The sequence below is a fragment of the Myotis myotis genome, unplaced genomic scaffold (assembly GCF_014108235.1).
Source record: "Myotis myotis isolate mMyoMyo1 unplaced genomic scaffold, mMyoMyo1.p scaffold_m19_p_8, whole genome shotgun sequence".
Classification (NCBI taxonomy): domain Eukaryota; kingdom Metazoa; phylum Chordata; class Mammalia; order Chiroptera; family Vespertilionidae; genus Myotis; species Myotis myotis.
This window is the reverse complement of record NW_023416390.1, coordinates 33,791,900-33,816,290: the sequence shown is the minus strand read 5'-3', so window position 1 is coordinate 33,816,290 and position 24,391 is coordinate 33,791,900. Positions and strand designations below refer to the sequence as shown.

The following is a 24,391-nucleotide window of genomic DNA, read 5'->3' as shown; positions in this document are numbered from 1 at the left end:
GTTCCTTTAAAGGGCTGGTTCTCAAGGGGGTGGGAGGGCACTGGCTGGAAAACCGTTTCAAAGAAACCTCCCCATTCACAGAGCGTGGGGGCTGGCTCCTCCAACACTAGGTTTTGCTGGTCTGTCACACTCCCGGGGACACTGGGGAACAATCTTAGGCTGAGAATTGCCTGGAGACACCCAAAGACATACCTCTGAGATTGAAAGTTACTGTGCAATCCTATATAATGAAAGGGTAATAGGCAAATTGACCCTAAAAGCAGAACGACCAGGAAGGACCAGTTGCTGTGATGCGCACTGACCACCAAGGGGCAGACACTCAATGCAGGAGCTGCCCCCTGGTGGTCAGTGCACTCCCACAGGGTGGGCTCTGCTCAGCCACAAGCTGGGCTGATGGCTACGAGTGCAGCGGCGGTGACGGAAGCCTCTCCCGCCTTCTTGGCAGCGCTAAGCATGTCCAACTGAAGGCTTAGGCCAGGGAGCGGGCCTAAGCTGGCAGGTAAACATCCCCCGAGGGGTCCCGGACTGCAAGAGGGCACAGGCCAGGCTGAGGGACCGCCCCGAGTGCACAAATTTTTTTGCACCGGGCCTCTAGTATTTAAATGAAAAAGAACTGCCTTGTGTTCTTGGACACTTTATTTCCAACTCATCCTATCATGTATACGCTTTTCCCATCAAAGGCTGCTTCATTCTCAATGTAGACCTAAGTCCCTGGGGAGGGAAAGACCACGCGGGAGTCTTTTGACATCTAGACCTCTGTTACACTAATTATCCAACAGGGTTCATTTGCTAGATACGGAAATATTAACAATGTGTCTCTTGGAAGAAATTTAGCTCATTGGCAGTAGCTTGAAGAGTAGCTTTATATTTCCAACTGGAATTCCTGAGTAGCACATTTTACTAGAAAGTCTAAGGAACTGGATTTTCACTCTATGTCCAAAACACTATGTTCACTAAGTTATGTGTTGTTGTTTTAAGTCTTTAATCAGCTCAGTTCCAAGAGCAAAGGCCTTCTGTTCATGAAAGGTCATCTCTGGCAAATGATGAAAAGCTGAGGATGGAGTGTATAAAACGCAGGGCCAGCGTGCATGTCCCCTCTGGTTTCCCTGGAACCCTCTGTCTAAGCAACTAGCAGAGCCAGGTACACACTATAGTTACTGAGATACGCAGCTTTCTTGCTAGGTTTCGAGTTCCTGGAGTACAGACTGTATCTCTTTCCAATCATCTTCTTTTTGTGATGAGTGATGGTGTCTAACACAGACATACACAGTCAGCAAATGCTGCCAGAAATTTATTTGTAGTTAATTAAATCATTTCTCAATATTTTGGAGCAAACTATTTTGAAGTAAGTATTCTAAACACTCATGCACAGGAAAAACTGCAAGAAGAATGAATATACCAGAAAGCCTGGCTCCTATTCTTCCTCCTACTGTATAAAACTTACAGCAACTTCACAAAACTGTCCCTGCTGTCCCTAACTGGCCCTAGCTGGTTGGGCTCAGTGGATAGAGTGTCGGCCTGTGGACTGAAGGGTCCTGGTTTTGATTCTGGTCAAGGGCACATGCCCGGGTTGAGAGGTTGATCCCTACCTAGTAGGGGGCATGCAGGAGGTAGTCGATCAGTGATTCTTTCTCATCATCAATGTTTCTCTCTCTCTCCCCTTCCCCCTTCCTCTCCGAAATCAATAAAAATATATTAAAAATAACCCTATATAATAAAGAGGTAATATGCAAATTGACCGCCATGCCCTCGCACAAGATAGCTACCCCCATGTGGTCACAAGATGTCCGGCAGGGGAGGGCAGTTATGCGCGACCAGGCCAGCAGGAGAGGGTAGTTGGGGGCAATTGGGGCAGCAGGGGATTGATCAGGATGGCAGGGGAGTGGTTAAGGGGTGATCAGGCTGGCAGGCAGAAGCTGTTAGGGGCAATCGGGCAGACAGGCAGGCAGGCAGGCAGGCGAGTGGTTGGGAGTCAGCAGTCCCGGATTGTGAGAGGGATGTCCGACTGCCGGCAGTCAGACATCCCCTAAGGGGTCCCAGATTGGAGAGGGTGCAGGCTGGGCTGAGGGTCATCCCTGCCCCCCAAGTGCACAAATTTTGTGCACCGGGCCTCTAGTAATAGTCATCAATGGCTACCTGTTCTTCATCAATGACGTTCCATGACACTCATCGGATGTGTCAGCCATCAGTGGAACATGTCACACAAACAGTACAACTTTGTAAAACAACTTTGTCACTCTGTCCCAACAATCCCTGCATGTGCTCCCCAGCTACCTTTTCATGCTCACGGAAACTTTTCACGTGCAATAAACTTATTGATGAGAAAGATGACTCTTCTCCCATATGTAGTTACTGTGATGTAATGATGCTGAATGTGTATTTACATGTGTTTATCTTTATAGAATGCAGAGCTGACGATGGGGTACCTGCGTTTTCCTGAGCTGTTGCTATCTGCCGCCTGCTTTACAGAGGGTATCTATGATGTTGGGAAAGGGCTGTCTGATCTTTCCTATCCTACAGATGAGCTGAGGTAAGGAGGGGTTGCCTGAGGTGCACAGCCGGTAAGCAGAGTCTTGTTCTACAAAGCTCAGATCTGTGGATCTTCCAAGTAGTCCTGCTTCCGACCATTGGTGTTTGTATTGTGATCCTTTATATTAAACGTTCCAGCTCAATAAACACTAGGACTTTAAAACATATTTTTTGTTAATCCTCACCCGAGGATATTTTTTCCATTGATTTTTAGAGAGTAGAAGGAAGGGAGAGAAGGAGGGAGTTGGAGGGGGAGAGAGAGAGAGAGAAACATCGATGTGAGAGAGACATCAATTGGTTGCCTCCCGCAAGCACCCTGACCAGGGCTGGGGATGGAGCCTTCAACTGAGATATGCGCCCTTAACCGGAATCAAACCCACAACCCTTCAGTCCATGGGCAGACACTATAACCATGGAGAAAAACCGGCTAGGGCTTTTTTTTTTTTTTTTTAATGTAACACTGTTTTCACATTTAACCTATTCTCAAAACCCTGGAACTCACTCTCCATCCGCCTGCCAGTTCCTGACCTGCAGTCGAACGGATGCCTTCTGAACTTTTTGCAGAGGTCACCACGAAAACTGAGCGTTCGCGACGCCTGCATTGCTTCCCTCCTTTCTGTGCTCGCATCTCTCCTGCCCGGGTTCCTTTCTCGGTCCCTCAGCCCCCACTCAGGTGGCAGCTTCAGGGGAAACCCCAGGGGCCCGATTCTCTGGAGCTGTTAGGATGCAAACAGGCCGCCTCTGCGAGGCAGGGGGTTGGCTGCCTCCATCATCTCCCTGCAAAATCGATGAGCCCTGAACTTCTAGAAGCGCCCGTGTAAACTGGTTAATTTTAAATGCCTGCTCTTAAAACGTGATGCGCATCCATGCTGTTTGAAATCCGAGGACCCGAGGAGAAAAACGGTGATGGAACAAGAGCCCACATTCCTGCACCTGCGCGCTGCTGCCTGCAGGCCGAGACGGTCCCTCTGCGACGATGACGATGACCTGCCGCATCCTGCGTGTGACAGGGTTCTGACGCAATCCCACACTCCCACACAGGCCCGATGCGTTTCCCAGGGACCGCGTCTTTCGCTTGTCTCTCCATCGCTCCCTGCGGGTCCCTCGGGCCCCGTCAGCAGCGCTCTAACTACCACTCGCCCCCGGCTCCTGATCACGGCACCTTTAACAGAGAATGAAGGCAACAGAAGCTGACGACAATGTTTACAGCATCAAAAGTTTGCTTCCTTCGGGAAACCGGCTAAAGGGCTTTCGTGGCTTGCTGTTCAGTTTACTCTTTTGATTGCTCTGCCACTATGTAAATCAATTTGTTAATGTTCCTTACAAAATGCATGAGCCAGTTACACTGACAAACACACAAAGCTCATTCGTAATTAGCAGTTAATTAGTAAGAAGGAACAGATGCTGTTAGAGTTTCAGCAGGCGAACAGGTTCTGTAAACAATGCTTATAAATCTAAATGAATTTATTAACCACAATACAACTGTCAACATTTTGTTGGCAACCACACAAAATATGGTGGAATCCCCAAAATGTCTTCACAATGGGTTCATAATCACATGACAGCGGGGCCACTGCAGCCACCGGCTGGCAGTTCTCAGCCACCCCCTTTGTCTTCCCGAGATGCGGCCAGTGGCTTAGTCATTCCTTCCTACCTCCACCTTCGTCATACTGATGAGGACATTTGGGTGATGGAACTTTCCGTGCAGGCAGGGCCAGAGCCCAGGGCCCAGAGCCCTCCAGCAGTTCCCGTCCACTGGGACAGCTGGACATGCACCACCCACCTCCCCCCAAGAAAAAGGGGAGTAACAGGCCAGGTAACAGAATAAAGGAGCAGGCAGAGGGCCATGGGAGGAGGGGCCCTGCCTCAGGTAAGGGCAGGTTTTGAAGAACAGGGGCTCGTTCAGGAGGTGGAGAAACACGTTACGAGCCGAAGAACCTCTCTGTGGAAGGTGGGCAGGCACCAGACACAACGTGCTTGGAAACCAAGAAACTTTCTGGGGTGGCTGGGAGCCACGAGGGGGTGCTGTCTGGAACCAGACCAGGGGTCGGGTGGCGGCTCTGGGACTGCCAAGGGCTTTGGACATCTTGGTGCAGGCAGTGGGGAGCCACTGAGGGGGCTACGCTAAGGTGACAGAATAGAAGCGCCATTTTCTGAAAGCAGCCTCTGGCCTTGGTGTGGGACATGGGTGAAGGGGGAACACAGGTGGGGGCGCTGTCCCTCCAGGGAGGCTATCCTGCAACCCAGGGGGAGGGGAGTGACAAGGCGGGGATGAACCTGGGGTGGGGGAGGGGAGTGGAGGTTGAAGCCTAGGAGGAGGGAAGGTGATACCAAGGTTTAAGCAAGTCTCTTCCTGATCTGGTTCCCGAAAGTCATTACCATTCACTGCAGCTAATGAATCGCATGCTCTGGTGAGACCACGCAGATGATTAGAAGGTGGGATGAGGAGTCTGACCACCTGCTTCTGGTGGTCCGGACGGGCTCCCCCACATTGGAGAAGCCGCACCCTTGTCCCTGTAGCCGACCCTCAGCTTCTGCCCAAGTCCCCACCCTTCACACCTCTCGCCAGCTGCCTGCCTGATTTCAGCGCCTTCCATTCGGGGGTGACCTTTCATTTAAATGGCATTTTCCTATGTCTCGTGGGGACCTCCTCCATGCCAGTCTGCAAAATGACTAATGGGCAAAACGAATGCCCACTCCAGGGGACAGTGCCCCCCAAAACTGACATTCCAGATAAAATGTTTTCTCAAGGCCAGCACAGAACGTGTGAATTAGGAGCTGTAACCAGGGGTCTGGCCTGGAGAGATGGGGCACCTCCACCCGCCCTCCTGGTGCTCACGGCCTTGGGGCACTCAGCAAGGTTAACCAGCTCCGTCCCAGACGCCTCCAGCCCTTTGAACCTGTGAGTGAATCTCAACAGAACAGCTCACCCAGCTGAGCCGGCCAGTCACCTGAGCGGGCCAGCCTGGGCTAACGCGGATGCCAGCCCAACAGTCAAGCCACTTAGGACGGTGTTTTACAGGATGAGCTGCGCCAAGCAGCTGGTCCTGAATCACTTTGGTGGATGGCAATGAGCACTTTCTAGAAAAACAGGACAAAAGAGAATAGGTTGGAGTGTGGTGCACCGAATAAGTATTATTTCACAGAACTTTCACTTTAACTACACATATGTGTGCATACATGTGCACACACATGTACACACACTACGTCACAACATAAGGCATTTCTTAACTATGTGTTGTGGCTAATGAAGTCTGAAACATGTTGAAACAGCCAGTGAAAGGTTTGTGGGGACTTCTGTAACTATCACAACATAGAAACATGGCCAAAGTGAGCTCAGATGGACACTTGCTCTAATCACGACACTGGTGTCCCTAACTGGGAGCTCATGTGAAAAGCAAAGGCATGTGTTTAAAAACCAGCCTTTCTGAAGCCTCTGCCACCTCAGGACACGGCCACCAGCCCATCAGGCTCCGCACAGAACCGCCCGAGGTGCGTGGAGATGCTCTGGCCTGGCCGAGGCTGCTGCAGTAGCAACGGAGTGGCCTTGCCCAGGCAGCTCTCAGCATGTCAGCACGCGACCTCTGTCCCCTGGCCCCTGCGCCGAGGCCTTCAGGGGACCCTCGGGGTCCAGGCGGCTCCTCCCTGGGCAAGGCCAGTCTCCCCTCTGCCTGGTCGCCCCTCAGAGCTCGGCCACCAAGCTCCTGTACCCCAGGGTTTCAGGGCCTCTGCCTAAACGTGATCATTCCAGCCATGCTCTGGAGACAGTAGAGCCGGAGACCCAGATGACCCTGTGGCCAGATAACCCCCAGCTTACACATCCCTGCCTCTGGGCACTGCCTAGCATGTGCTCACTGTGCTGGCTCCTGGGCACCCTGACCCAGGACTTATGAACTGGGGGACCTTGGGCAAGTGACACCTCCTCCAAACAGGCAGCCCGGGTTTCTCCCCACCACAGGCCACAGGGCATGTAAGTGCACTGGCAACAGCACTGGCCCACCAGCAGTCCTCCATGACCGCTGGCTGTTAGTGCTACTTCCACTGTCTCACCTTCTCCGCTGAACATGCTCTTCATTTCGCCGCCATGGAAAACCAACACCTTTCCCTGATTATCGGCCTCCCATTCCTTGGGGACAGTAGAAAGGGGTGGACCAGCACAGGCTGCACGCCAATGTCACCTGCAAACCAGTCCTCCCACCCCCAAAGGACAGCCCCTTCCCCCACTGGGATGTCTCCTGCAGGTTCTAAAGCTTCGTTCAAACCAGCAGAACTGACTCGGGGGTATGTCCTGGGCAGTGCCAGGCCCGAGACACTAGGGTTGACAGAACATGGTAACGGTGGCAGGAGATGAATAAACTTATCTATGAAAGGCTGGCTATCTGCTCAGTTAAAGGCTGAAGTTATGGATTATGGAGGCTTTGGGAGGAGAGACCTTTAAGGCATAATTAACAAAGGAGGAAAACAAGGGGAATAAGATTCAACTCCAAAAGTTTTGCAGCTTCTCAACGCCAGAAACCACTGCTAATCACACTGAAATCAACGGTAACCGAGGAAAATGTGTAACGCACATCAAAGCAAATGCCAACGTGCTTAATTATGAGGTTAGCAGGCCAGCGATGAAGACACCAATAGAAAAACGAGCCACATGAAGCAGCCACTTCACACAAAAACGCAATTAGTCACTAAAAATGTTTTTAACAAGTGGTAATAGTGGCAGTTTATGTTTTCTAAAAAATAGGATACAATACCGATCTATAGTACTAAGACTAACACAACACATGCATACGAGTGTATGTATGCACACGCACAGAATACCCAAATGTAGACGTAAGTATGTAGAAATAGCACTTGCAAAGTGAATTTGTATGTTTTTCCTAGAACACAACCCAGACATATAGATCTAAAGCCTTAAAATCCTTGTGCCCTCTGGCTAAGTAGGTAGAAGCTTATGCTGGGACATCGGGAAGAAGGAGCACAAAGCCCGGGTCCCGGTGTCCCTGCACCCAGCTGCCCTCAGGGGCAGGAACCAGAAGCTGACGTGGATCCGTGGAGACGAGGCTACAATGGTGTCCCCGGGGCCACGGCTAGAATCTGAAGCAGGTTCCAAATGGCCTGTGTAGTGTGATCCCATTTATAAGTACATTAAAAGACAAACCAGTTATTGTTCCGTTCATTCATTCATTCATTCATTCCCTAAAGAAATATTTCTTGACCACCTATTAAGACAATAACTGTAACCAAGAGTCAAGACTTCCCTAATGTAAACCAGAGCAGGTGGAACCAACCAGGTGACATACATGCTCTGGGGGTGGCGGGAGAAGTAAATTTTGTGAAGTAACTTTCAGGACAGCGTTCTATGAGAAAACATGTAGAATAAGAAATGCAGAGGGAGCGATGACGGTGGAGTTACAAATAAGAAACCCGAAGTGCATGGTGAGGAGACTCCTTTCACCCTGGTCAGATGCCCCACCTGCCCGAGCGCACCTCCCCGCAGGCAGAGGGGGGCCTTATGGTTCCCTGACCAGCCCCCTCAATAAGGAAGGATGGCAATGCCACGGGGCAGCTGGGAGGGCGCCACCTGGAGTACAGGTCCCACGAGGGTTCCCGTTCTGTCTACTGGAGCCAGCACCTTGCCACCCAGCTCATGCCTCCGCCTGCCTCTCCTGTCCCTGGAGCACCTGTGACTGCACAGCATCCACAGTTTACCTTAAACGTGACCTTTCCCGTGTGCACTGACCAACACGCAAACAGACTGAACTTGGAAGATCAGGGAATAAGTGTGTCAAGTCTATAAAGAAGGAGTTCTCGCCACAACTTTATGCTTCTTAACAGAGTCAGTGCTAAATGCAAACGTGTTCTGCTTTTCCCGACGAAAAACAAAGCATTCCCTCCTATTTTTAAAAGTTGACATTGAAATAAACATCAATTGCCCTGACTGTAGCAAAAGCATAACGACAGTTATGCATGTAGGTGACCGAGGGGGAGGGCAGCAGAAACAATAACAGACCGGCCTGAAAGGAATGTAATGATATTTTTCAAAATGTCTTTTATGTTGCTTTTTGGGCCATAAGCACAGTCAACAAGACATTAAAAATGTGCCATCTGCAGCGACGCCAAGGCCACCGTGCCTGCAGCTGTCCAAAGGCCGCCAGCGTCCTTTCAGAAACCCAGAAGGATAGCAGTTTCAGCCCCTTCCCCTAACCAGCACAAACAGGTGCATAATTCCGATGTCATTTCCAGGCTGTGGAGAGCAGAAAGGGATGGGATGGGAAGCAGACCCCAGAGGCTCCCCCAGCCCCGGTTCACTGTGCCCCTCGGATTCACACTCAATTTCAACGAGGAGGACCCGGCCTCATTTTCTCCCAGTATCATTTCTAGGAGCAATTTGCACGTTTCTACAAATGGTCTTTTGTATAGTTATTCTTGCTGAATTGCAAACAATGAGAAAAGACTTTCATAAATCAAGTCGACCATCTCCTCCTCTGTAGATAATAAAAGGAGGGTTTACATTAGGAGAAAAAATCAGGGGAACCTCCCTCAAACAGGAGCCGCAGAAATGCGTCCCCTCTGCTGAAATTACCCAGGCCCTCCAACGCACTGGTTACCTTGATGAGAGCGCATAAAACCGCAGTGTGCCTGCTGTGTTTAAGGCATATATGTTTATTTGCTTCTGCAAATATGAATGTGGGCAGTCCGAGGTAAGCACATATCTAATCTAAGTGTGAAAAACATTTTTATTGCTCTGGGAATAGTCGCTGTTAACTGAATGCAACAACAAAAAAGGGAGGCGAAAAAGAGCATGCGGACCCCAGGGAATTACCAAATCAATTAACGAGTAATTCGGGAACTAATTTCTATATTGCCTCTTCGCACAGAATTGTATCTTTAATTTCTCCTGCAATAAGCATCTCTGTGATGGCCCTCACACGCGCTGCCGCTGCAAATGAGTTTACAAGGATCTCTTTTTGATTGGCTATACGCATTATTTCTTCACAGTTCAGTGCGGCCGCAGCCAAGTGCTCCACGATATTTAATTATACCGGTAGCTACCAGTTACCAATTTGCAAGACCCACAGTGAGTACAGTACATTTGAAAGAACTAGTAATCAACTAATTAAAACCACAGTGAATTCCAGATACTCCAATTACAAGCAACTGCTGTGGAATCCACTTAGCGATTTCTGCATCCAGGGGAAGGAGATCCGGAAGGTCTGGCTGCACCGTGGGGCCAGACCTTCTCATTCACCCCGTACAAGAGGGGAAAACAAGCTTTGATGCCCTTACACACGCACACACACACACACACATCCACGTGCGCACACTCACACACATGTGCGTGCACACACACAGTACCAACCCAAGGCCCCTCAGCCCTGGTGCGGTGTAGGCACCCGTCCTCTCTGAGCAGGCCCTGGGTGTGCCCTGTGCCCGAGACTCTAACCTATCCGATGAAATCACACTGGAAGCCCAGCAGTGGGCCAGGCGACCACGGGTTTTGGAGAGAGGCAGACCTGTGTTTGAATCTTGTCTTTGCATTACACTGACTTATGAACGCTTGTGAGCAGAGCCTCAGCTTTCTCATCTGTGAAACGGAAAGATTACCGCCCGAAGCCTCGCAGGGCTGGCGGGGACCAGAGCCTGCTGGATAAAGGATGCGCCAAAGCCGCTTCCCCACCCTGAGGAGCCAGACCTTTTCAAACGTCATGACCTTTATTTGTGCTCTCCCTCATTTGTAAGCAGTCAGATCAAACAGCACAAAACTTAGAAAAAAAAATGTCTGGTTATAATGCAATCAAAATATCATTACTCGTTATTTCTACTTTTATTAAAGCTGGAAGATGAAGAAAATGCCCACAATGTCGACGTTAATAGTGGGGAGATCATTGGAGTAAAAAAAGACGGGTCCGGGACCCTGCACACAATAATGTGCGGCCCAGGCCAGTCGTTAGCCTTCTGGGACTCAGTTTCCCTCTACGTAAAGTGAGGGTTAAAGGAGGCATGTTTTGTGCCAGGGCACTGTAATTCCACAACCAACATGAGGAAAGTATTTGGCCATTTGGGCAAAAAAGGGAAGATCACAGGGAAAAAGATGGTTAATATAAAGAATTACCGTATGTCAATATATTGCTGAAACATATGTTCTTAATTCTGAGATGAATTACTTAAGAAAATCATATAAACTCCTGAGCAGAATTACAATTTTCATGCAAAAACTGACCTGAGACCAAGCCCAGGCAGATGGGAGGGTAGCAGCATCCTGAGCCCCCGCCCCCCCCTCCCCCCAGTAGCACCAGCCACTCGTGCTGTTTGATGAACAAACTGACCCACTTTTAAAGGAAAACGGACAGCTATTTTCATTCCCTGGGGTTCACTGAGAACCGACCATGTGCCCACTCTCCAGGGCCCAGAGTTTCCACTCACCCTTGAGTTTGGGGACTGCCACCTATTCTCACTGGATCTAGCTCACCAGGTCCACTCACTACCAACAGCTCCTCCTCACCAACTCCCCTCCTCCTCCTCACCCAGGGCTCCTCCTCACCCCTCTCCTCCTCCTCACCCAGGGCTCCCCCTCCTCACCTCAACTCACCAGGCTCCTCCTCCTCACCCCAACTCTTCCTCCTCACCCAGGGCTCCTCCTCCTCCCCAGTAAATTCCAAAATTGCCCCCACTTGTCCGTTCCCTCCAACACAGAAAAGCTAAACAAGCATTTTACCTGCCTGTTCTCAGATGATAAATCAATGACCATTGAAAAAACAAGTCACATGGAACAATCTTAGCTGCCCTTTCTCTCAGGCTGTGAAATGGATTTGAGTTGCATATACTACTACGTTAAAGGGCGAGAAGTACTTAAACGTACAGGTTTACATGGAACAACTGCCCTTCAAGTTCTCTGCGTGGCAAGGCACTTTCGTGGCACTGAGACTCCTAATTCACGTGGTACGAGGGGGAAAACAGGCTTTTCTTCCCTCACACATGAACAGGGACGCACACGCACACACACAGTACCCAGGGCACTTTACTCTAAAACTATGCACATTTGTTTAAAAAAAAAAAGTTGTTTTCATTTTCTAAACCTACTTATTATTGAATACAATTTATACTGTTAACAATGTTTTTAGAAAATATCAGCACAGTCTCAACGTATCTCCCCTCAGATACTCATCAGTATCTTCAAAGGGAAAAATGACAACGTGCAATGGAGAAACTCGGCAGACACCCCTCAACCAACCAACCAGGTGAATGCCACCAATGCTGAGGGCACTGAGGACGACGTAACAGTTTGGAGTGTTCCTGCCAAAAATTCATAACCCTGTGCAAGAGACAACATGGGGCAGTGCAAATTCACTCTCCAGTGTAACTGGTCAGGACTCGTATTAGTGCTGAGGTCATGAGGCAGGAAGGCTGAGGAGCTGTCTCGGAGTGGAGCTGAGCAAGCAGATAAACCACCCAATGCCAGTAGCGTCCTGGCCCGGATCCCGATGGGCGTGGACTAAGGTCTGCAGGTGAGCTCAGCTGTCCCCTCTGCCATCGCCTGGTGATCAAAACTGTGCCCGGTGACGGAACTCTGTTAGCACTAGGGAAAGCCAGGAGAAGGGCATATGGCAACTCCGTACTATCTGTACAACTTCTCTTCAAGTTAAAACTTAGATCACAAATGTTAGATTCTTTAAATTCTCCAATAATCCCTCCCCCCATTCACTTGTCTTCCTATTCGTCGTTTTAAACCAAATGCAAAAATATGCTCATGTTCTAATTATAAAATCCCATTTTATGCTTTCACTTATTATTTATAAACATGTGTGCACCTCCACAAGTCTTAGAATGGACCATTTTAGTGGCTGTCTACCAAGGAATATGTAGCTGACAATCACTAACTTAACTCCTTGTTTGCTGGACATTTGCAGTTCCCAGGTTTTAATATGATAATTAACTGCTAGGAATGTTTTCGTATACTGAAGTTTTTTCCCCTTTCTCTTGAAGAATTATTCCCTTGGGATAAATTTCTAGGAAAGAGATTATTGGGAAAAAGTGAATAAAATGTTTTATGTCTTGCGTGTACTGCTAGTAACAGAGCAATGCATTTCCTAAGCTGTTTTTTCCTAATTTCAGCCAAGAGTAGGATTTTATCATCTGTTGTTAATTACAAAACTAAGTATAAAATGATTTCTCATTGTTTTAAATTTCTAGTACTTTAGGTATGAGCAAAGAAAAGCCAAATATCCATCCATGTCTATTTGCTTCTTGTTATTTCCAACCTCTTCTATGTTACTCATATGTTTGCATAACTGGTATATTCATACTTTTCTACAAAATTAATTTTATGCATATTAAAAACAATGTAAGTTTTTTTTCTATAGAAGAATTTTTAAAAAATTTATTTTAGAGAGAGGAAGGGAGGGAGGGAGGGGGTGAGAAAGAGAGAAACATAGATGTGAGAAACATTAAGTGGTTGCCCCCCCCCCCCCCCCCCCCCCCCGCCGTACATGCCCCAACTAGAGATTGAATCCACAACCTGAGCATGTGCCCTGGCCAGCAATCGAACCTGCAACCTTGTATGGGATAACACTCCAACCAACTGAGCCACACTAGCCCAGGGCTACAGAAGAACTTTTGACGATAATCATATTCTTGTTTTTAGCACTAACTAGAATCAAGAAGGCTGTGGTTGATGTAGACTGAATGGGGTAAAAATTTGGTTATTGTAAAAACAGTCCAGAGTTACTAAACTTTATGGGTTTGACATAAACAATTCTTACAAACAAAATTACATAATGAAAATATTTGTTTAGATGAAATTTCATATGCATGAACACTGAAAAGCAGCAGAGAAGTTTGAGAAGAAACCAGTTTTCTTGGTCTTAACAAAGGTTTTATTCTTTGAAGATTAAAAGATGTACTTTTTGTGTTTCACCAAAATATAGTCTCCTATGTATTACATGAAACAGGTAAATTTAAAGAAAATTATTAAAACCTACAAATTATTGTCTCTTCAAATATATCTTTATATATGTGTGTATATATACATATATACATATACATTTCAAACAAACATAATGTATTTTTTGTTGATTTTAGAGAGGAAGGGAGAGAAAAATTGAATTGTTGTTCCACTTATATATTCATTGGTTGATTCTTTGTATGTGCCCTGAGCAGAGATCGAACACACAACATTGAATAGGGATGATGCTCTAACCAACTGAACTACCCAGCCAGGGCTACATTTATTTTTTTAAACAAACATAAAATTTGTTTTGAAAAAAACAACACAAATATTTTACACACTAACCAATCTATTGCCATCACGACTTCCCACCTTCCTGCCCTGCCCTGTAGACAACAGGGGAGAGGGAACCTCCCCACCCCCCCCCCCCCCGAGTATGGTCTCTCAGGAAGCACGTGGGCACAGAGGTGTGGGGAGGACCCACACATCCACACGTCAGGGAAGGTGGCAGCAAGAGCCCAGGTGTCAGGGCAGGGAAGAGAGGAAGACACCATGTCGCCTCGGGGGACAAGGTAAGTTTCCTGGAACAGGAGCCCACTGACATGGCCCTGAAGATGGGCAGATGTGATAAGCCCAGATTAAAGGGACCAGTACCCTCCAAAACTGGGGAGCCATGTGTATGCAAAGGGCCCCAAGTGACTCTGTTTCTAGTCAGGGGCTGAAATCTCGTGAGCCAGGCCATCGCAGGAGGGCCACGCTGTCCAGGGGCCAGACAGCACATGATTTCAAGGACGGCCCCCACATAAGACACGGTGTCGGGCTGGGACCCCATGAGGAGTAGACCAGCTACTTGATTTCTGATCTGGTTTAGAAAAGATGGTCATTGTAAGCACAGATTAGATCAGGGATGAATGGACAGCGAAGACTGTCTAGAAACATAATCTAGAGAACTCCTAGAGTTGAATCCCAGCTCCACAGCCTCATTAGCTCACTAACCCTGGCGACGTGACTAACCTCCCAAGCCTCGGACACCTCTCTGGGGCTGGCAGAGAATTAAATGAGGTCATATGATTACAGTGGCACAAGCTAGAAGATAATTTGCCCAACGGAGAAGATCCAGTGAAGTCACTTTGGCTGATTATTGGTGCTTCATTTTTCCTTTAAAAATCAATCTTAAGGGTCTCCACTGACCAGGAGTAAGGTATCCTAACAGTTACACAGCACGGCAAAAGGGGGCGTTAGATGCTTCTAGTGCAGGGGGTGGTGAGGAGGTGGGGGGACGTCCGGCCCATTGGCTGTATCATTTGGTCTGACCCTGCCAAGAAAACTGAAGGTGGGACCTGGAATTCAATAAACCAAGGAGCTTTATTTATAGCAACATGGCTTTCGGGTTGATAATTTTGTATAGCCCTGGAATGATATAAATATCCAAATGGCCCTTGGCAGAGAAAAGGTTCCCCACCCCTGTTCTAGCGGGAAGGGTGCCAGCAACAGTCTTATTTCAAGTAACAGGTCAGTGCAACTTAAAAGGATTTGAGTCGAAAGCCTCAAATCAGAATGTTTTGACTCTTGTGTGTTTCCTATTGAATACACCAACCTCAGGATGCAGGTTCTTTTGATTCTCCAACACGCTGATAGGAATCCAGGGCCTTACCCTGCACAACCTGGAGGCCTCAGGCAGAAGAACATCTGCTCGGAGAGGCACAGACCGCTCTCGGGGTCACAGACCGGAGTTCCTGTCCCAGCTCACTAGTCGCCAGCTGTGTTACAGGCTGACTTGTGCCCCCTGCCAAATCCCTATGTTGAAGCCCTAACCCCAGTGTGACTTTATTTAGAGGGCCCTGGAGGTGATCAAAGTTAAATAAGGTCATTTGGGCGGGAGCCTAATCCAGTGACTGGGGGCCTTGTAAGAAGAGGAAGAGACGCCAGGAGTGTCCACACACAGAGGACGCAGGAAGAAGGCCCAGTCTACAAGCTCAGAACAGGGGCCCCGCCGGGACCAACCCTGGACGTCCAGCCTCCAGAACCAGGAAACGTTCACTTCTGCTGTGCACGCCGCCCAGTCTGTGGTGTTTGCGGTGGCAGCCCTAGCAGACCCACACACTGTGATTCTGGGCACCTGACATCGTCTCCCTGAGCCTGACTTTTCTCATCTGTGAAACGGGACCATCGTACCTACTACGTCCTGGCTCAGGGGGATGACAGCATGAAGTCCGGCAGTTTCTGGCACTCTAAGTTCTACATAAACATAGGTTTACCACGAACACTACGACAGATTATAACTACTCATCATGAACCCTGCAGGGACAGAGATAAGTGAAGAAATCCTCAGATTTAGGAACAACACAGGCGACAGTTGCTGCGAAAGGAAAAGGCCACTCTGGCCAGCCCTCGGGGCACTGCCTGCAGGCATCCTCTCCTGGGGAGCCTAGAGCCCTGAGCTGCCACGGGTCTCCCATCTGCACACCACTGTGTGGGAACACATCAGCTGATGTGAGGAGATCACCACCCTCCAGGGAGTTCTCCAAACAAGCAGCCACGGATCTTGGCTTAGACCCCACCACTGCTGAGCTCCTGGGACTCCTAGGGCTCTTCAACACACCTCCATGCAACCCTACCCACCAGTACTGGAGGCCGGGGGTTGGGGTCTTCACTGCTCATCTTCTCTTCTCTGTCCCCAGGCCCTGGCAGAGTACCAGGCATGTCTGCACAAGGTGGGGGTATGGCTGTTACAAGCTGACTGAGTCTGATGGGAAATAACGCCCAAACCTAACATCTTATTGACTCCACAAGACACAAATAAATTCCGGCGATACATGCCAATGCTAGCTTTGAGAAACGATCCTCTATTTATGAGTTTATTATTTCTGAGCTCATAAGGAATTGGGTATCATCATCATCATTGAACTTTTAAAGAAAATAAACATTTTGCTGAAATGCATCACTTAGTCAGATATTGCTGCTTCTGGATTATGGATACAAAGGACACATTATATTTTGAAGTGAACGTCCACTCTTGGAAATAACACTGTTTGCTGGCAGTTTATATCATATCAAACACTTCAGCATATGTTACTTTGTATCTCTCTCCGGCAGAACTCAGGACCAAGGGAGATAATATTTTAAATAATTTTTCAGGTTTATATTTATAGGATGGATTCTGTATGTTGGTTCATGTCATGTCTGTGTTTTGTAGAGACCATAGGGCCATACACCGACACTGCCAAGTGGGTCAGAGGATGGGGAGGCTGTGCCCTCCTCCTTCACAGACGGACGACTGTACATCCCCATGGAAGCCTCCGGATAGCCTCCACTGTTTTGCCAACCACAGTAGGATGTTTGAGGAATCGAATTAAGGGCATGTGAGGCACCCACCTGACCCATTAAGTTAATAATCGTAATTGGCTTAGTGTCTGCCTGCACCAGGCTGGCCGCAATGCTCGTAGGGAGTTGCTCACCCAAGTGAGGTAAATGAGCTCTCAGGGCGCCGGGGGCCGTGTCAGTCAATCACCTGCTGCTGGGGCTCTAAATGGGCCCCGGTGCCCGGGCAGAGCTGGTTACCACACGGGTGGACAGCCTATTCCCAGGGCGCCTTCTGCTCACCTTGGTTCCTCTGTGGTCAGGCTCAGCACACAGGAGCCCTCGTCACGGTCCCTCCACAGATGCGGAGCAGAAGGCACGGCACCTGCAGTATTAACTCTCCCGTGTTCCCCAGACGAAGAGTGCGGCCACCCCGTCTTTCCTCCCCATCTCTCTCCAAGTTCCGGCTGGGTATTCGAGTTTGTTTCCTCCATGAAAGCCCATGACACTGAGCAGTCGACCAACCGGCTGTGAGCAGCGTCACTCTTTCCAGAGACGTTCGAGTGAGTGTCATTAGGTGGCTTTTATTCTGCCGACGCCACACAATCCAGCCCTCGCGTTGAGCCCAGGTTCCAGACAGCGCAGGTCAGCGGCCTGCGGCAGGCCGGCCGAGGGGATTAACTCCAGAGGTTCCTTTCACTTAACTGGCAATTGCTTCTTTCTGCTCAACTGAGAATCAAAACTGCGCACAACTACAGAACAGGGCACAGGACGGGGCCGAGTGCTTCGGGGAGTCCCACCGCTGCTCGTCCTCCCCGGCCTGGGAAGGGCTTTCCCAGGGATGCAGGCGGCTGTGAGAAACCTTTGCTCTCATGGACCATCCTCGGGAGGTGGCCACAACATCCGCGTTCAAGGTCAAAATTAGGACTCTGAGAAACCCTGGGGAGCCGGTGGGCGCCTGTGTTGTATCATGGGGCATCGTGAAAATGAGAAGCTCACCGGGCCCCACAGAGCCGCGAGGCCCAAGGTCCCAGGAAGTGCGCCCTGGCTTGACTCGGCAAAGCCAGAACCAACAGAGCGGGTGACCCAAGTGACCATCCCGGATGACATCACAGCTCAAGTCTCGCCACATACACCTCTTTACCTGAATTTTGTCCATGGCAATGCAGACACGCTTCTCTTGAATTATCAACCAATGCATGAGATAAATTTGAAAACTTCCAAAAGCAGTAAGCTGACAGTGTTTTGTCCATAAATCTCTAAAAGTTCTCTGTGAGTCCCGTTAGCACTTAAGTCTTTAAAAAACAAACTGCCGGGCAGGGGACGCACTAGCCGTGCTGATCAGGCCTGTGGGGCTTCTGAGAGGGCCGCACTTGGGAGGGTCTTTGCTGCAGCCTCCTTCACAGGACGGCCCCAGGCCCTTCCTGTGACCCCGCTCCACCCCCACCCTGGGCAGCACCACCATGGCCTGTCTTATGGAAGAAGAACAGGCTCCCAAGCAGAAACAAAATAACAGACATAAAATAAAGCAAAAGCCCGGCCAGTGGCTCAGTGACTGAGTGTCGACCTATGAACCAGGAGGTCACGGTTTGATTCCAGGTCAGGGCACCTGCCCGGGTTGTGGGCATACATACAGGAGGCAGCTGACCTATGATTCCCTCTCATCATTGATATTTCTAACTCTCTCTCCCTCGCCCTCCTCTCTGAAATCAATAAAAATATATTTAAAAAAACAAAGAGCATTTTTTACTCATTTTCACTCAAATCTCATGAAACAACATCCTGCCCTCAAAAGATTCAGTGGTGTTTTATTTGTCCCCGCCAACTCTGAAATATGTATTATTTTTTCAATTGTGTAAGCATGACAGGACACACTGATCAAGATTTCAGAAATGCAAATATACTGGAGCGTATGTTAGTAAGTGTGGGGTGAGGGGAGGCGAGGCCGCTGGGTCTGTTTTTCGGAGGGAGTGAGCGTCACGGGGCCTGGCTCTGGCCGGGAGTCTGCGGGGTAGGGGGTGAGGCCAGGGCCCGGGCTGTGGATCTGTCCTGTAATATAGAGATTAAAAAACGAGAAAGGGAAGGGAAGAAAGGAGAGCACACAGCTGCCGTCCCCCAAACAGACCTCCCATCTGCCACCCATGATTTGCATGTCACCTTCTCCGGGCTCATTTGTACTTCATTAACTGCCATTGACTTAACAAGATTTATGCAAATGACACCATAGGAGCTCCCCAACTCCCACTGCAATCAAGTGATTATGTATGTACAACTCTCCACAGCAATGAAAAATTCATACGTGACAGGCCACTTGCCGCCGAGCGGGCCTCTGGCTTTCTCTTTTTCTTGCTTTGCTTTTTAATTTTTATTCCAGTAGACTTATCTTATTAGGAAAGAAAGAAGGCACTCTCTGAACCAAATCTCCTCTAAGGCCTCAGGAAGGACAAAAAAGGGGGAGGTGGGCCCAGGTCCTCAGGAAATGAAGTTATTTTGCAGAAAATAAGTCATATTCTTGATGAGCAGAGCTTCCCCGGGAACAAGGGAGAGAGGAGATCGCTACCTGCCGTGACCTGCTGGCGCCCACCTGGGGAGGAGCCTCCGTCCTCACAGTGAACAGGCTGCGAGGCGTGAGTGATGTAATTCACGGACACAGACCGTCTGTAGGATGAGGCAGGTGGGAGCGTGCTCAAGACGGCCTCGTCTGTGTCCCAACCCATCGGTACAAGGTCCCCGTGGGGAGGAGCACAAAGACGGCCGCAATCACAGACACTGGCCTGCCCCAGCCAGCACCGTGACCAGCCCCATGAAGGTCGCGGAGGTTCCCAACTGGGGGGGGCGGGCGGGAGGGGCGGAAAGGCAGCACGCACAGCAGGGCTGGAGCGAGGGCTGAGTGTGGAGACAAAGCGCGTGCTGCTGGTGAGAAGGACAGGGCACGCCTGTGGCAGCAGCTTCCCAATGGGTGAAAGGCCACTTCCCCCCCACTCCGCCGAGAGCCACGAGCGCCCCTGCGCTGTCCCTGGAGAAACTCGGCCCTGCAGGCGCAGTCTGAGAAGTTTCTCCTACACAAGCACAGGTATTCTGTCCGAGGTCAGGGTCACACGTTACACACGAGGTTGCTTTCTGAAGGCTCCTTGTGAGGCAGTGGAGAGGGTAGAAGAGTCGGGCCCCATCCTGGCCCCATCTTACCCTCCCTGGGCTTAATGTAAAATAAGGAAAACACAGCCACCCAGCATGGCCATGTTTGGAATTCAATGGGATGCTGTATGCAAAGTCCTTCATCCTATATAATAACACCCTAATATGCAAATCGACCAACCAGCGGAAGGACAGGCAGAACGACCGGTCACTATGACACGCATTGAACACCAGGGGGCAGATGCTCAATGCAGGAGCTGCCCCCTGGTGGTCAGTGCGCTCCCACAGGGGGAGTGCCGCTCAGCCAGAAGGCGGGCTCAGGACTGGCGAGTGCAGCGGCAGTGGCGGGAGCTTTTCCTGCCTCTGCTGCAGGCGGGTGGTAAGGAGCAAGGGGGTCCAGGACTGCGAGGGGGGGATCAGGCCTAAGCCGGCAGGCGGACATCCCCCAAGGGGTTCTGTACTGAGAGAGGGCACAGGCTGGGCTGAGGAACCCCCCCCCCTTCCAGTGAATTTCGTTCACCGGGCCTCTAGTAGGATAATAATAAACACTAATTTAATTGTCCTTTATTCAACAAACAGGTCTGTCAGGTGTCTGAACACACTGGTGTCGGCAACGCCCCTCTGGCTCCTTCTTCTCACCTCTCCCTTCCTTTCCGCTAGTTGAAGTCATCCCTCGGTGGGGGAGAGGGGCGGGGGGGGAGGGGGGGGTAGGAAATCAGACTTTCACTAATGATCTCGGCGCCTTTATAAACACAGACACACGAGCACGTGAGATCAATCTAAACAACCGTCCACACACCCACACCACCCGGGGGCCACAGAGAGGCGCTGGCAGGTGTCGAGCATGAGGCTGCGAAGACCAGACTTGCTGAATTCAAACATTCTCTCGGCAATCTCCACATGCCAGTGTTTCAAGGGCCTTGGATCTGGCCCGGTGCCCCATGTCACAGATGCGGCCCCTGCGGCTGGACGTCCTACCAGGTGTGGGTTTCCAGGACGGGCTTGCCCGTGGACACAGCACTGGGGGGCGGGGAGCGGGGGTGCGCAAGGAACAAGGAGCCCTGTGCACGACTCGCCGGGAATGCAGCCCTGATTTAGACGTCCACCAGGTTGTTATAAACATTCCCAATTAAAAGGCTTCCAAGGACTGGCTCAGTTTACACTTGAGGGTCGATGTCCTTCCTCACACAGACTGGACTCCGAGCCTCCGAGGAGGAGCAGGTCCCCCCTGAGTGACCCAGGGACCCAGGACCTACTGGCCTGAGCAGCCGCCCTCGTCGGCAGCAGACGTGAATGAAGGAAACAGTCTAGTATTAAGTTCTAATGTCCCCAGACCAATTACTAAGTGAGAGTAAAAGAGCAAAAGCTTTTTAAAATTCTCGTTAAAACAGTATCAACAGCATAAAATCACACATTACCATTACGTCATGCAGAGAGCTGGGTTTATAAATGAGCACACAGAGAAAGAATGAGTGTGCGTGGACCTCCCCAGGGAGGGAACCGCGAGAGGGAACACACCCACCAGCAATGGGGCCCCGTGCCAGTCCACACCGTTGTCGCCCAGGCTCTGAACGTGTCTTGTGAGGAACCCTGCAGCCTCCCTGCTCTGCTCCCCCCACAACACGGTGCTAACCCCCCTCCCCCCACCTAACCTGCTCCTCGCCCATAGCAGCTACGGCTACATTCCTGAAAGGTTCGGGCCCTTCAAGGGTGGCCAGTGCCAACACAGGTTCCTATAGCTGTGGAGAGCCGCCAAGGTGCGAGCAGAAGGGGATGGCGGAGAACGGCCGCCCAGAGGGTCATTGTGGTCACGGCAAAGTCCATGAGAGGCAGAGCCGACATCCTGCCCACGGGTTTTCCCTTGTTCAGGCAGAATGCACTAAAAACCAACTGGCCTTCTTTCACCAACTAAAAGATGGCATTTCCAGAAGCCACAGTGCCGAGTTAAACTCTTCATTTTCCTTGGAAATATAGCAGCAGAAGATGTCATGTGAAGGCCCGTTGTACTTGCGACATAAAGCAATTTGGTGTCTGGTTTCTGGGCTAATGAAAACCTACCCAGGCTAGCAATCTGGGCCAAAACAAATGCTCGCATTCAGTCCCCCTGTGTAATGAGGAAGTTTAATTAAGGCCCCCCATTACAGCTGTAAATGTTCCTTTATATAATAAGGTCTAAATGAAACCGAACCTAATCAAAGTTACAATTCCTTCATTAGCAAATTACAAACAAGAGCGCACAGCTGACACACCGGCTATGATTATCGCAACTAATTGCCTCGTTGTTACAAACTAGCCTGAAACGGTGTTCAGATGTCCGTCTGCGAGAGCAAATGAGGGCCACGCCGGGCTATTCCCGGGCTCACAAGGGGCTCTTGTGCGGAGATCTGATTTACCCCCGTCGGCCGGCGGCCGGCGGCCCAATCAAAGCCCAGCTACAAAGGCGGCCTTTGAAGCCAGCTCAGCCCGGGACGCGCTCCATATGCAGGCGGGCAGACCGCACTTCATTAGGTCTGTTGTCACATTTTCCCTCTTCTTATTCTAATGATCCCATTTTAATACACACAGGAACCTCTTCTAATTGATGTCAAGTGAGTGACTTCCACATTCATCAACAGAGCACATCAAACAAACCTCGGCGCGCGCGCCAGCGTCACAGCCAGGAGAGACGTGGTGTGTCTCAGCGGCAGGGAAGGAAGGAGGGCAGCGGCGTACCTGTTTAATTGGGATGGCTCGGCCGCTCCCGATGCTGTCCGCGCGACTCTCCAGGCCTTTCTTCTCTTTGTCCGGGTCACTCCCTTTCCGAGACTGCAAAACGAAAATAAAGTTAGCATTTGGCCGGGGCTGCGGCTCACAGATGGCGCCAGGTCTGCCCAGACTTGCGCACTTTCTGCAAACATGTATTTGGAGGCCAGGAGGGGGTATGTGTACAGACATCCGCACGCGCACCACAGAAGCAGGCTGTGGATTCTTTCGTCTCCACGGGTGCGTCCTCTCACAGAGAATTTTCTAAACTTTTCCCCTGCAAAATTATCTTTTAATTCTTTTTTAAAGAGTTCAAAATTCAATTACTAGAAACCAATGGACCATATAGAAAAGTAACGCCCAACAGGAAAACACATTCCGAAGCTGCCGCTAATCCAGCCGGGGAGACAAGGGCTCCTGGCTGCTTGTTGGGGAACCCTGCGACATAAACGCACACATTTAATTAACGTTGGAAGCATTAAAAAAATTCTATTAACGGCTCAGCTGTGCAATGTGATGGTACACGCTCGATTCGTATCGAGGTGTCGTTAATGCTTTTATTGCCTCCGCATGGTGAGGAAACAGCAAATTCAAAGTCAAACTCGTGTATACTCCCCTCCCCCCTCAAAAAAATATAACAAGTGGGAAGAAAAAGTTGAAATATCTTTTCTGACAAGACGTCTGTATTTGGGGGGAAATGAGCAGCTTGGTTTGCCGAGCTCCTGGGACAGTTTCCCCGCCGTGTTGCTGACGCTACGTTAACAGCCCGGGAGCTGGCGACCAGTGGGAGGGTGGCGGTGCCCCATCCGGGAGCCACACCTGAAGTGGCTGGGACCTGGGGATGTTGGGGACCGTCTCAGCTACGTCTCCAGCTCTCGGCCGCACGGGGAAGTCGGAGCGCAATGGCTTCCTGACAGATTTATTTCATTATGAGAGAAAGATCTGAGACTCGTCCTCCTTAATAACTGTGCTGACAAGTGACAACTTCACTCCATTACTTTTCAATGGGAACATTACTCACGCAATATTGAAAATGGAGAAACATTTTCGTGTGCTTTTCAAATCTGAGATGATGTATGAAATGAGCAGGCTCGGTGGTGACCGGTGCTGCCGTGGCAAGGGAATGACACCCACTTTCAAAGGGGTGTGGGGTGGGCACTGATTCTGCGTTAGGGGTGCCGCCATGGGATGTAGGGAGAAGGTTCCCTGATGTAAGCTCAGAGGTGGGGCTCCCACGGGCACAGGTGCTCATGAGAAATCGTGCTTCCCGGCGACCACTCAGGGAACACCTACGTGCCAGGCGCTGCGCACTGGTTTACCTGGGACAGTCAAAGCCCGGAATGACAGAAGAGGAAATGAAACAAGCAACACATAGAAAGTTGCAGGAGGACCTAAAACTGAAGGCTTATCCCTGTGGGCAAGAAGGGAAACAGAGCCATTTATCAATTCCTTGCCATGAATTTTAGCTAGGGGTTAGGGCAGGGGTGGGCAAACTTTTTGACTCGAGGGCCACAATGGGTTCTTAAACTGGACCGAAGGGCCGGAACAAAAGCATGGATGGAGTGTTTGTGTGAACTAATATAAATTCAAAGTAAACATCATTACATAAAAGGCTATGGTCTTTTTTTTTTTTAGTTTTATTCATTTCAAACGGGCCGGATCCGGCCCACGGCTGGGTTAGGGACTCACTTTTCTCTAATTAATAATGTGTGGTAAGAGCTATGCAATAATCCTAAATTCTCT

At 49.9% G+C, this 24,391-nt stretch overlaps 1 protein-coding gene across 8 annotated transcripts in view; it reads right to left on the bottom strand.

Annotated features, from left to right (window-relative positions):
* The window catches only part of AGAP1 (ArfGAP with GTPase domain, ankyrin repeat and PH domain 1), a 413,197-nt gene that overhangs the window by 186,942 nt on the left and 201,864 nt on the right, over window positions 1-24,391 (bottom strand). For all 8 annotated transcript variants that reach the window (XM_036318654.1, XM_036318655.1, XM_036318656.1 and 5 more), the window contains one exon: window positions 22,619-22,711. In XM_036318654.1, the coding sequence (XP_036174547.1) occupies window positions 22,619-22,711 (93 nt within the window). The remainder of the gene's footprint in view (window positions 1-22,618; window positions 22,712-24,391) is intronic.